We start from the raw sequence: 13350 nt of genomic DNA on the forward strand, positions 1-13350 counted from the left end.
TTGACTGGAAAATTTCACGGACAGAGGACCCTGGTGGACTACAGTTCATGGGGGCACAAAGAATCGGATACAAATTAGCATGCACAGACATACACATGTGTTAACAAAAAAATCCCATTAAATTAATTGATACCTATATATAAAAATGGAGGGGAAGTAACACAAATGTCCATAAATGGAATGAATTTATAAATAAAATGTAGTACAGGCTTACAAAGGAACATTGCTCATTCTTAAAATGGAATGAAATTCTGAAACGTGTTCAGTTCAGTTCATTCCAGTAGCTCAGTCGTGTCTGACTCTATACAACCCCACAGACCACAGCACGCCTATCCATCACCAACACCTGGAGTTTACCCAAACTCATGTCCATTGAGTCGGTGATGCCATCCAACCATCTCATCCTCTGTTGTCCCCTTCACCTCCTGCCTTCTATCTTTCCCAGCATGAGGGTCTTTTCAAATAAGTTAGCTTTTTGTATCAGGTGGCCAAAGTATTGGAGTTTCAGCTTCAGCATCACTTCTTCCAATGAATATTCGGAACTGATTTCATTTAGGATGGACTGGTTGGATCTCCTTGCAGTCCAAGGGACTCTCAAGAGTCTTCTCCAGCACCACAGTTCAAAAGCACCAATTCTTCGGCACTCAGCTTTCTTTATAGTCCAACTCTCACATACATACATGACTACTGGAAAAACCATAGCCTTGACAAGATGGCCCTTTGTTGATAAAGTAATGTCTGCTTTTTTTTAATTTTTTTTTTATTTTTAAACTTTACACTATTGTATTGGTTTTGCCAAACATCAAAATGAATCTGCCACAGGTATACATGTGTTCCCTATCCTGAACCCTCCTCCCTCCTCCCTCCCCATACCATCCCTCTGGGTCGTCCCAGTGCACCAGCCCCAAGCATCCAGTATCATGCATTGAACCTGGACTGGCGATATGCTGTCTAGGTTGGTTATAACTTTCCTTCCAAGGAGTAAGCGTCTTTTTAATTTCATGGCTGCAACCACCATCTGCAGTGATTTTGGAGCCCCTCAAAAATAAAGTCAGCCACTGTTTCCACTGTTTTCCCATCTATTTGCCATGAAGTGATGGGACCAGATGCCATGATCCTAGTTTTCTGAATGTTGAGCTTTAAGCCAACTTTTTAACTCCTCTTTCACTTTCATCAAGAGGCTCTTTAATTCTTCTTCATTTTCTGTCATAAAGGTGGTGTCATTTGCTTATCTGAAGTTATTGATATTTCTCCTGGCAATCTTGATTCCAGCTTGTGCTTCATGCAGTCCAGGCTTTTTCATGATGTACTCCACATATAAGTTAAATAAGTAAGGTGACAATATATAGCCTTAACATACTCCTTTCCCTATTTGGAACCAGTCTGTTGTTCCATGTTCTAACTGTGGCTTCCTGACCTGCATACAGATTTCTCAAGAAGCAGGTGAGGTGGTCTGCTCTTCCCTTCTCTTGAAGAATTGTCCACAGTTTATTGTGATCCACACAGTCATGTTACAGCATGGACAACCTGTGAGGGTATTATGATAAGGGAAAGAAGATAATCAAAAAGAAAATAAAAATGTGATTTATCTATTATTCCTAGAATAGTCAAATTTATAGAGATAGAAAGTAGACCAGTGATTTCCAGGAACTGATTAGAAGGGGCAATGGATAATTATTGTTATTGTTTAATTGTTAATAGTTTCAGTTGGAAATGATGTAGAGTCTGGGGATTAATATTGGTGATGGATTCACAACAATATGGGAGTACTTAATTCCACTGTATTGATAGTATACTTAAGTTAATTTTAGAAACTTGCCAAACCCCTGCAGTCACTGAATTACCCATTAAATTGTAAACAATTTTAAAGTTCTATCAACCTTGAACAATAAAAGTAATGAAAACAATGAAAAATAAGACTTCAACTTAAAAATATAAGTTATGATATTTTGAGGTCCTTCAGAAGAATGATACTGAGGGCTATAATTAGGATTGCATATAGTTATTAGTGGTTCAGACTGATTATTAGAGATATGACCATACGTAGATCACTAAGCTTTGGAAAATGAAATATGTTTGACAAATAGAAATTGTATTTTCATGATATTTAACTTTAAAACAACTGGCTAAAACCCTTCAGTGTAATGCTGCCAGTACAATTATGATGTTCAAGCAACAGAATAAAGGATTGAATGAGCCTTTTGCAATAACTTTCTCCTTCTTAATTGCAGTCTAGTATGGGATGGATGTAAAAAGTGGGGGTAAAAGGAGTAACCGTGGAAGAAGTGGACTCCTTCTGCCATATAACTTCATCGAATCACAGCTTATCTTTGAAGCTGAATTAGCGTCCTTAGTCCTGCAGTTATTGTTGCATTTATTCAACTAGCTATTAATAGAACAGTTTTGGTTCCAGGATTTCAGAGATAGAAATCCTTTTAAGAACTTAAATCCTCCTGAAACTTAAGGAGAAATTAATTTAGCTCTGTGTTAAAACATGAAACATAAAAACATGAGTTTGAGCAAGCTCTGGGAGTTGGTGATTGACAGAGAAGCCTGGTGTGCTGCAGTCCATTGGGTTGCAAAGAGTCAGACACAACTGAGTGACTGAACTTACGTAAAGAAATAAGAAGCTTTATTTATTTACTTTTCTTTATGCAGTAAAGTTTGCATTTCTGAGACTTTGCAGGTAAAACTTCTCCCTACGCAAAATGCCCTTTCATTTATGAAAGTTTGCATTTAGTATTATAGGGTTACTTTGGGAAGAAATATTGTAAGCAGATCATTATTGATTTCAATGTATAGCTTGGCAAATTTGAAGTAAATGCACTAACAATTGCAAATTATGTTTCCATTTGCAGACTCAGTTCTTCCATGGCCTAGGCATAAAAATATAAGTCCTCTTATTTTGAAAGTAAAAATGCCTTTAAAGTTTAATCAGTATCAAAAATTATTGGATTTTAGTGTGTTTCAATAGATTTTAGTATGTTTTTTATATGTAATTATCATCTATTTCTCCATTTGCAGTATCACTTTTGTTTGAAATCATGGAAAACTGGAATATCACGGCAGATTTCATTCTCCTAGGTCTCTTTAACCACACAGGAGCCCACCAATTTCTCTTTGTGTTGGTTCTTATAATTGCCTTCACCTCCCTGGTTAGCAATGCCCTCATGCTTCTCCTGATTCTCCTGGACCCCCGTCTCCACAGGCCCATGTATTTCCTCCTGAGCCAACTCTCCCTCATGGACCTGATGCTGATTTCCGCCATTGTGCCCAAAATGGCCATTGACTATTTGACCGGCAGGAAGTTCATCTCCCCTGCTGGCTGTGGGTTCCAGATCTTCTTCTTCCTCACTTTAGGAGGGGGTGAGTGCTTCCTCTTAGCAGCCATGTCCTATGACCGCTATGTTGCTATTTGCCATCCACTGAGATACCCAGTCCTCATGAGTTGGAAAGTATGTCTCAGTATGATTTTGGGGTCTTGGTTCCTTGGTGCAGTTGATGGACTCATGCAGGCTGCTGCTACCCTCAACTTCTCATTTTGCAGCACACATGAGATCGATCACTTCTTTTGTGAGGCCCCCACTCTTGTGCGTTTGGCTTGTGCTGACACTTCTGTCTTTGAGTATGTCATGTACATCTGCTGTGTGTTAATGCTCCTGATCCCCATTTCCCTCATCTTGATTTCCTATAGTCTCATCCTTGCTGCTGTTCTCCACATGCATTCTAGTGAAGCCCGCAAGAAGGCATTTGCCACCTGCTCTTCCCACCTGTCTGTGGTGGGACTCTTTTTTGGAGCTGGCATTTTTACCTACATGAGACCTAAATCCTATAAGTCAGCTAATTACAATAAGGTTGTGTCAGTGTACTATACTATCTTCACCCCTGTGCTGAACCCCCTCATCTATAGTCTGAGGAACACTGAGGTCAAGGGAGCTCTGCAAAAGTATATGAATAGATGTGCTGCCTATGAATAAGATTATGTTGACTTGCCCTGGAGTTCAAGGCTGTGCAAAGTGATTATACAAGATTTCCTTGAGAGAAGTTACATACACATTATATCTGTAACTGTTATTTCTGTTGTACTTTGAAATGGAGATAGACATCTAGCTTTGGATACTTTACTAAACTGTCCTCAACAAATTAGATTACTGGTTATTAAAATCTGTTGATCACAAATCTTTATTCAAATGTTCCTACATCCCCCTTCACAATAAATACTTGTTGAAAGAATGAGTAGTCAAGCAATATTGAAGTTTTTTTTTTTTTTTTTAATTGAGGTATAACTTATGAACCCTAGAAAACTCACATGTTTAGGCTAACTTTCAACTAGTTTCAATAGTACCTGCACTTATAGCTTACACCCAGTACCAAGAGACAAAACTTTCATGAGACTAGAAATGTCCCACATTTCCTTTTCTAGTGAAGTCACTCAACCCAGAAACAAATACTGGTCTGATTCACATCTCTAACAATTAGTTTAATCTATACTAGAATTTAATATCAATGAAACTGTGTAGTAGGTATTTTTCTTGTATCTTAAGCCTTTCTTTTAATTGCTATATTTTTAAATATTCTTATACAACTTTACACCATCAGCATTTTAGTTTTTTCTTTGCTAAGTAGTACTTTCTTATTGGTATGTATCAACATTTACTTATGTGCTATTTTGTTGATAGATAACTGGGTTATATTTTCAGTGTGGGATTCTTATGACTAAAACTGCTATTATCCCTTTCTGTCTATGACCATATGTGTTTACTTTTTGTAGCTGCATGAATACCTTTTTAGTAACTTGTTTTTAATGTGGATATTTGATTTTAAACTCTTGCCAGCAGAGCACATGAGCAGCAGTTGCTCCAAACTGGCCACAGTTGGGTATTATTAATGCTAACATTTTTGTCTGTCTTATTTAATGTAACTCATTTTGTTTTAATTTGTATTTCCCTAATGTGTAATGATGCTGCAGACTTTTGCATTAGCTTATTGCCTATTTATATGTCTTCCTTTGTTAATGGTTCATTCAATCTTTGAAAAAAAAAGAAAATAACATTTTGAAATTTCTAAAGGTAACATAATTTTATTGTTTACTGATAGATGACACATGATGTTTGTAAGAATATTTGAAATTTTTAAATAAAATCATATCACATTTTGGTAGATGGTTAAATGCTATTTGCAATGGATAGATATTTTAGATAATGGTTTTAGTTCTTTTCTATGTATAGGAAGAGGCAAAAATTCAATTCATAAAATTTTTTCCTGAAACAAATCTGAGGGCCGCTTCTAACAGTTTTCTACAAGCTCAAGATTCCACATCCTGATCTTCACCCTGAATTCCTTTCAGGGTGTATTTAGGTCAGCAACTGCAGTGGTTAATAACTTGTACAATAGGATGGTGAGAAAATGTATTTATTTTATAATCTCCTCCCTTTTGGTTTTACTTTGACCAAATTTTGGAAGGCATTTTTGGACCAGTTTTTCTCACAGTGGTAGGACTGCTTATGCCCAGATCAGCTAAGGATTTTGTTGATAGATCACTCAATGAGCTATTATTGGATTAGGCTCTTTTAACAGTGTAGCCAAATGCTTCTGGACTTCTTATCTTCCTCTTATGGTCCAGGAAATGGTTCTCTTTGTTGCTTCTTCCTATATTTAGAGTTACAATATTACAATCATTGATCATATACAACCACTACTACTAAGTCACTTCAGTCGTGTCGGACTCTGTGCGACCCCATAGACAGCAGCCCACTAGGCTCCCCCCGTCCCTGGGATTCTCCAGGCAAGAACACTGGAGTGGGTTGCCATTTCCTTCTCCAGTGCATGAAAGTGAAAAGTGAAAGTGAAGTCGCTCAGTCGTGTCTGACTCTTTGTGACCCCATGGACTGCAGCCTACCAGGCTCCTCCGTCCATGGGATTTCCCAGGCAAGAGTACTGGAGTGGGGTGCCATTACCTTCTCCAATATACAACCACATATTTGATCAATTGTATCAAGCCACTAATTATCATTAGTTTTATCAAAGACTCAGCCACACATTTGGTAATGCAAACAATTTTAATAAAGTAGAATACAACCAATAGAGCTAGTAAAATTAATAGGGTCATAAGAAAGTACTTAAGCTAAGAACTTCTATTAGATATGGCCCAGTATCTCCCAGCCATATATTCCACTCTTTTTTGCACCAATCACTATCTTTAAGGAAAACAATATTTTGGTATTGTACACAACCCCTTCATGAATCACAGCCTTGTTATGGTGGAAGGGCTTGTGTAATTCAATAAAGCTAAGAGTCATGTTATGCAGGACCACCCAAGATGAACAGGTCATAGTGAAGGGTTCTGACAAAATGTGATCATTTTGGAAGAGGAAATGGCAGATGACACCAGTATTCTTGCCTGGAGAACCTCATGAACAGTATGAAAAGGCAAAAGAGATATGACATTGGATGATAAGCCTCCCAGGTTGGAGGGTGTATGATAGGCTACTGAGAAAGAGCAGACACAATTACTAACTATTGATAGCTCCAGAAAGAATGAGGTGGCTGGGTCAAAGCGGAAATAGCCCTCATTGTGGAGATGTCTGGTAGTAAAAAGTAAAGCCCAATGCTGTAAAGAATAATATTGCATAGTAATCTTTAATGTTAGGTCCATGAATCAAGGTAAATTTGATGTGATCAAGAAGGAGATGGCAAGACTGAACATTGACATATTAGGAATCAGTGAACTAAAATGGATGGGAACACCAAATTTAATTCAAATGGCCATTATATCTAATACTATGGCAAGAATCTGTTAGAAGAAATGGAGTAGCCCTCACAGTCAAAAAAGATTCCAAAATGCAGTGACTAAGACACCAGGCTCCCAATACAGAAGACCTGGTTTTGATTCCTGGTCAGAGAACTAGATCCCACATGCTGAAACCAAAGTGCACTACTTGGGCACAATCTCAAAAAACAAACAAACAAACAAACAAAAAACTTGGTTCATTTCCAAGGCAAACCATTCAGTATCTCAGTAATCAAATAGCCACACTAAAATCAAGTTACTAAAAAGCTATTCATGCAGCTACCAAAAATCTTCAGCCAATAATGCTGAAGAAGCTAGAGTTGACTATTTCCTTGAAGACCTACAAGACCTTCTAAAACTAACAGAATAAAAGATGTCTTTTTCATCATAGTGAATTGGAATGCAAAACTAGGAAGTCAAGAGACACCCAGAATAACAGGAAAAGTTGGCATTGGAGTATAAAATGAAGCAAGGCAAAGGCTAACAGAGTTTTGTCAAAAGAACACATTGGTCATAGTTACTGGTCATTGGACGTGAATAAATATCAACATCTTAGGAATCAGTGAACCAAAAAGCATCTACTTCTTTTTCACACTAAAGCCTTTGTGTGGATCATAACAAACTGTGGAAAACTCTTTGAGAGATGGGAATACCAGACCATCTTACTTGTCTCCTGAGAAAACCGTGTGCATGTCAAGAAGCAAGTTAGAACCTTAGGTGGGAAAACTGACTGGTTCAAAATTTTGAAAGGAGTATGACAAGGTTGTATATTGTAAACCTGTTTATTTAACTTAAATGTAGAACACATTATGTGAAATACTGGACTGGATGAGTTACAAGCTAGAATCAAGATTGCCAAGAGAAATAGTAACAACCTCGGATGTGCAGAAGATATTACTCTAATGGCAAAAAGCAAAGAGGAACTAAAGAGCCTCTTGATGAGTGTGAAAGAGGAGGTGAAAAAGTCAGCTTAAAGCTGAATATTAAAAACAAACAAACAAACAAAAAACAAACTGGCATATGACCCAATCACTTCATGCAAATAGAAGGGATAAAGGTGGAAGCAATGACAGATTTCCTCTTCTTGGATTCTAAAGTCACTGTGGATGGTGACTGCAGCCATGAAATTAGAAGATGACTGTTTTTTGGAAGGAAAGCTATAACAAACATAGACAGTGTATTAAAAAGCAAAGACATCACTTTGTTGGAAAAGGCCCATATAATCAAGGCTATGATCTTTCCAGTAGTCATGTACAAATCTGAGAGTTGGATCATAAAAAATGCAGAGCGCTGAAGAATGTGCTTTTGAACTGTGGTGCTGGAGAAGATTCCTGAGAGTCCTTTGGACAGCAAAGAGATCAAAATAGTCAATTTTAAAGGAAATCAACCCTGAATATTCATTGGAAGGACTGATGCTGAAGCTCCAATATTTTGGTCACCTGATCCAAAGAGACAATTCATTTGAAAAGACTCTGATGCTGGGAAAGATTGAAGGCATAAGGAGAAGACAATAACAGAGGATGAGATCATTGGAGGGCATCACTGATTCAATGGTCATGAACTGTAAGAGATGGAGAGGGACAGGAAAGCCTGGCATGCTGCAGTCAATGGAGTCATAAAGAGTCGGACATGACTGATGACGGAACAACAACAACATGCATACAAATTGTTGCTGTTGAGTTGTTAATCATGTCTGACTCTTGTGATTTCAAGGACTGTAGCCTGCCAAGCTCCTCTGTCCGTGGGATTTCCCAGGCAGAAATACTAAAGAGTAGGTTGCCATTTCCTTCTCCAGGGGATCTTTCCCACCCAAGGATGGAAACAATGTCTCTTAAACTGGCAGGTGGATTCTTTACCACTGAGCCATCAAGAAAGCCCATGCATATATATAGGGGCATGAAAATATATAAACAACTATTAACAGACATAAAGGGATAAATTAATAATAATAGAAGGGAAATTTAACACCCCACTTACATCAGTGTAATCAGAGAGTGTGATTTCTCCAGCTCCATAAATCTTGCTCAAGACTGTTTTGGCTCTTCTGTGCAAAAAGGCCATTGATAATTTGATAGGGATTACACTGAATCTCTTGGATTGGCCTGGGTAGTATAGTCATTTTAATAAATTGATTCTTTTAATTCAAGAGCAAGATATATTTTTTTAACTTTTTAATTTATATTAGAGTACTGTTGATTAAAAATACTGTCATAGTTTCAGGTGTACAGCAAAGTGACTCAGTTATACATATACATGTATCTTTTTTTTTCCCAAATTATTTTTCCATTTAGGATGTTACATAATATTGAGGAGAGTTCTTTTTCTTATCCAGCTGCAATGCGGGGCACCTGGGCTCGATCCCTGGGTTGGGAAAATCCCCTGGACAAGGAAAAGGCTACCCACTCTAGTATTCTAGCTTTGGGTCACAAAGAGTTGGACAGGACTGAGTGACTTTCACTTTCACTTTCTCACACAATCGGTCCCTGTTGGTTATCCATTTTAAATATAGCAGTGTGTGCATGTCAGTTCCACACTCCCTAACAATTCCTTCCCCCACCCTTCCTGTATAGTAAGCATAAGTTTTTTCTCTATGAGTCTGAGTCGGCTTATGTTTTGTAAATCTGTTTACTTGCATCACTTTTTTAGATTCTGCATGTAAGTAATATATCATATGATATTTCTCTTTCTCTGAATTCACTCAGTATGACAGGTATTTTGACTGATGTGAGGTGCTATCTCATTGTAGTTTTGATTCACATTTCTATAATAATTATTGATGTTGAAAATCTTTTCATGTGCTTATTGGCCATCTGTATATCTTTGGAGAAATGTCTAAGTCTTCTGCCCACTTTTTGATTGGGTGGTTTGTTCTGATTATATTAAGCTGTTTATAAATTTTGACAGAGAAGGCAATGGCAACCTGCTCCAGTACTCTTACCTGGAAAATCCCATGGATGGAGGAGCCTGGTAGGCTACAGTCCATGGGGTCACGAAGAGTCAGACACGACTGAGCGACTTCACTTTCACTTTTCACTTTCATGCATTGGAGAAGGAAATGGCAACCCATTCCAGTATTCTTGCCTGGGAGAATCCTAGGGACAGAGGAGCCTGTTGGGTTGCCGTCTACGGAGTCACACAGAGTCGGACGTGACTGATGTGACTTAGCAGCTGCAGCATAAATTTTGAAGACTAATCCTTTGTCAGTCACATCAGTTCCAAATGTTTTCTCCCATTTTTTGGATTGTCTTTTCATTTTGCTTATGGTTCCCTTTGTTGTGCAAAAGCTTTATAGATTATTGGAACAGGATAGAAAGTAAATTAATCTACTACAAAACATGCAAGGCTATACAATTAGAGAAAGAAAATCTCTTCAATAAATGGTGCTGGGAAAACTGAACAGCTACATGCAAAACAATGATATTAATTAGAATACTCTAATACCATACACACAGAAAATTATTTAAAATAGATTAATAACCAAAATGTGAGACTGGATCTATCAAACACTTAAAGGAAAACACAGGCAGAATACTCTCTGACATAAATCTCAGCAATATCTTTTCTGACCCATGTCATGGAATAGTAGAAATACATACAATAAGCTCAAGAGTACAGTGTATATGTCCATCTGTTTTTCTCACCTTCAATTTCTTCATCAGCATCTTATAGTTTTCAGAATATAGTACTTTTGCCTTATATATGTTCATTCTTAGGTATTTATTCTTTTTGATGCAATAGTATTCTTGATTTCTCACTATGATAGCTTGATGTTATTGTATACAAATGCAGCAGATTTCTGTATATTCATTTACTTATGTATATTTATTTTTTATCCAGTTACTTTGCTGAATTAATGAATTGCTTTTGAACTGTGGTGTTGGAGAAGACTCTTGAGAGTCCCTTGGACTGCAAGGAGATCCAACCAGTCCATTCTAAAGGAGACCAGTCCTGGGTGTTCATTGGAAGGACTGATGCTACAGCTGAAACTCCAATACTTTGGCCACCTCATGCAAAGAATTGACTCATTGGAAAAGACTCTGATGCTGGGAAGGATTGAGGGCAGGAGGAGAAGGGGACAACAGAGGATGAGATGGCTGGATGGCATCACTGACTCGATGGGCATGAGTTTCAGTGAAGTCCGGGAGTTGGTGATGGACAGGGAGGCCGGGCATGCTGTGATTCACGGGGTTGCAAAGAGTTGGACTGAGCGACTGAACTGAACTGAACTGAGTAGTTTCTAGTAATATGATTTTCTATGTATATTATTATGTCATCTACAAACAGTGACAGTTTTACGTCTTTTCCAATTTGGATTCACTTTGTTTCTTTTTAGCTCCAAAACTATGTTGAATCAAAGTAGAGAGATTATGTATTCTTGTCTTGTCTCTGTCTGAGTATAGAGGAAATGCTCATCCTGTTGAGCATGATGTTAGCTGTGAGTTTGTCATACATGGTCTTTATCATACTGCAATATATTCCACTTATGCCCATGCTCTGGAGAGTATTTAGCATGAATGTGTTGCATTATTATTTTTTTTAATTTTATATATTGAAATGATCATATGGATTTATCCTTCAGTTTGTTAAGGTGGGTGTCACATTGAATTATTTGTGGATATTGAAAAAAAACTTGCATCTCTGGGATAAATCCCACTTGATCATGGTGTACAAGCCTTTTAATATATATTGGAATTGATTTGCTCATATTTTGTGAGGAGTTTTGTACTATATTTATCAGTCATTGGCATGTGATTTTCTTCTTTTTGTTGGGTAGTTTTGTCTGGTTTTGGTATCATGGTGATGGCAGTCTAAGAATGAGTTTGGAAGTTTCCTTTCCTCTGCACATTTTGAAACAGTTTCAGAAATATAGCTGTTAACTATTCTCTAAATGTGAAATTCACCTGCAAAATCATCTTGTCCTGGTCTTTTGTTTGTTGGGAGATTTTAAATTCCTAATTTAATTTCAGTACTGTTAATATGCTATCTAGGTTGATCATAACTTTCCTTCCAAGGAGTAAGCATCTTTTAATTTCATGGCTGCAGTCATCATCTGCAGTGATTTTTGAGCCCAGAAAAGTAAAGTCTGACACTGTTTCCACTGTTTCCCCATCTATTTCTCATGAAGTGATGGGGCCAGATACCATGATCTTCGTTTTCTGAATGTTGAGCTTTAAGCCAACTTTTTCACTCTCCACTTTCACTTTCATCAAGAGGCTTTTGAGTTCCTCTTCACTTTCTGCCATAAGGTGGTGTCACCTGCATATCTGAGGTTATTGATATTTCTCCCGGCAATCTTGATTCCAGCTTGTGTTTCTTCCAGTCCAGCACTTCTCATGATGTACTTTGCATAGAAGTTAAATTATTTGGAAGGAATGATGCTAAAGCTGAAACTCCAGTACTTCGGCCACCTCATGTGAAGAGCTGACTCATTGGAAAAGTCTCTGATGCTGGGAGGGATTGGGGGCAGGAGGAGAAGGGGACGACAGAGGATGAGATGGCTGCATGGCATCACTGACTCGATGGACGTGAGTCTGAGTGAACTCCAGGAGTTGGTGATGGACAGGGAGGCCTTGTGTGCTGTGATTCATGGGGTCACAAAGAGTAGGACACGACTGCGTGACTGAACTTAACTGAACTGAACTGTTAATAGGTCTGTTCCAATGTTTTCTATTTTTTTTGTGGTTCAGTCATGCAAGATGACACATTTGATAAAATTTTCCATATTTTCTAGCTTGTTCATTTTATTGGCATATAGTTTCTCAAAGTTGTCTCTAATAATTCTTTGTATTTCTGTGGTGTTGATTGCAGATTTCCTTCTAATTTCTGATTTTATTTATTTGTGCCTTCTCACCTTTTTCATTCAGGGAGTCTGGCTAAATGTTTATCTGTTCTGTCTATCTTTTCAAAACTAGCTTTTAATTTTATTAAAATTTTTCTATTGTGTTTTTTAGTCTCTGTGTCATTTATTTTTGCTTGGATCATTGTGATTTCTTCTCTTATACTAAATTTGGCTTATGTTTTTTCTTCTTTCTCTATTTGCTTTAGTCATAAGGTTAGGTTGTTTATTTGAGATATTTCTTATTTTCTTAGGTAAACTTGCTTTGATGGCAGCTTTCTATATTTAGGCTCACTGAATTTAGGAAAGCAACTTATGAATAATATGAGGACATAATGAAGAAATGCAAAATATTTAAAAGTGCTAACAAAAATGAGTTTGTAGATTATCATAACAGATCTAAAAAAACAGAGGGCTTCAACAGCACTGAAACAAGCAGGAAAAGAAAAGTCTGGGGAAATTATCTGGTCAAAGGAGAAAAACGAAAAGAACTAAGAATGAAAGCAAATAAAGAAAGCTTGAGGCTGGGGGATGGTCCCAGGATGGCAGGGGGAATAGGATGGGGAGACCACTTTCTCCCCCACAAATGCATCAAAAGATCATTTGAGTGCTGAGCAACTTCCAGAAAGCAACTTCTGAACACTGACAGAGGACATCAGGCACTCAGAAAAGCAGCCCATTCTCTTTGAAAGGAGGTAGGACAAAATATAAAAGACAAAAAAAG

General features: G+C 37.6%; 1 protein-coding gene across 1 annotated transcript; it reads left to right on the forward strand.

Annotated features, from left to right (window-relative positions):
• Nucleotides 1–3044: 3044 nt before the first annotated feature.
• LOC109561234 (olfactory receptor 2T12-like) lies at nt 3045–7814 on the forward strand. Its single transcript, XM_019963619.2, has 2 exons — nt 3045–3962; nt 7767–7814. The coding sequence occupies exons 1-2, from the start codon at nt 3045–3047 to the stop codon at nt 7812–7814; spliced, it is 966 nt and encodes a 321-aa protein (XP_019819178.2).
• The last annotated feature ends 5536 nt before the right edge of the window (nt 7815–13350 follow it).

This window comes from Bos indicus, chromosome 7 (genome assembly GCF_029378745.1).
Source record: "Bos indicus isolate NIAB-ARS_2022 breed Sahiwal x Tharparkar chromosome 7, NIAB-ARS_B.indTharparkar_mat_pri_1.0, whole genome shotgun sequence".
Lineage (NCBI taxonomy): Eukaryota > Metazoa > Chordata > Mammalia > Artiodactyla > Bovidae > Bos > Bos indicus.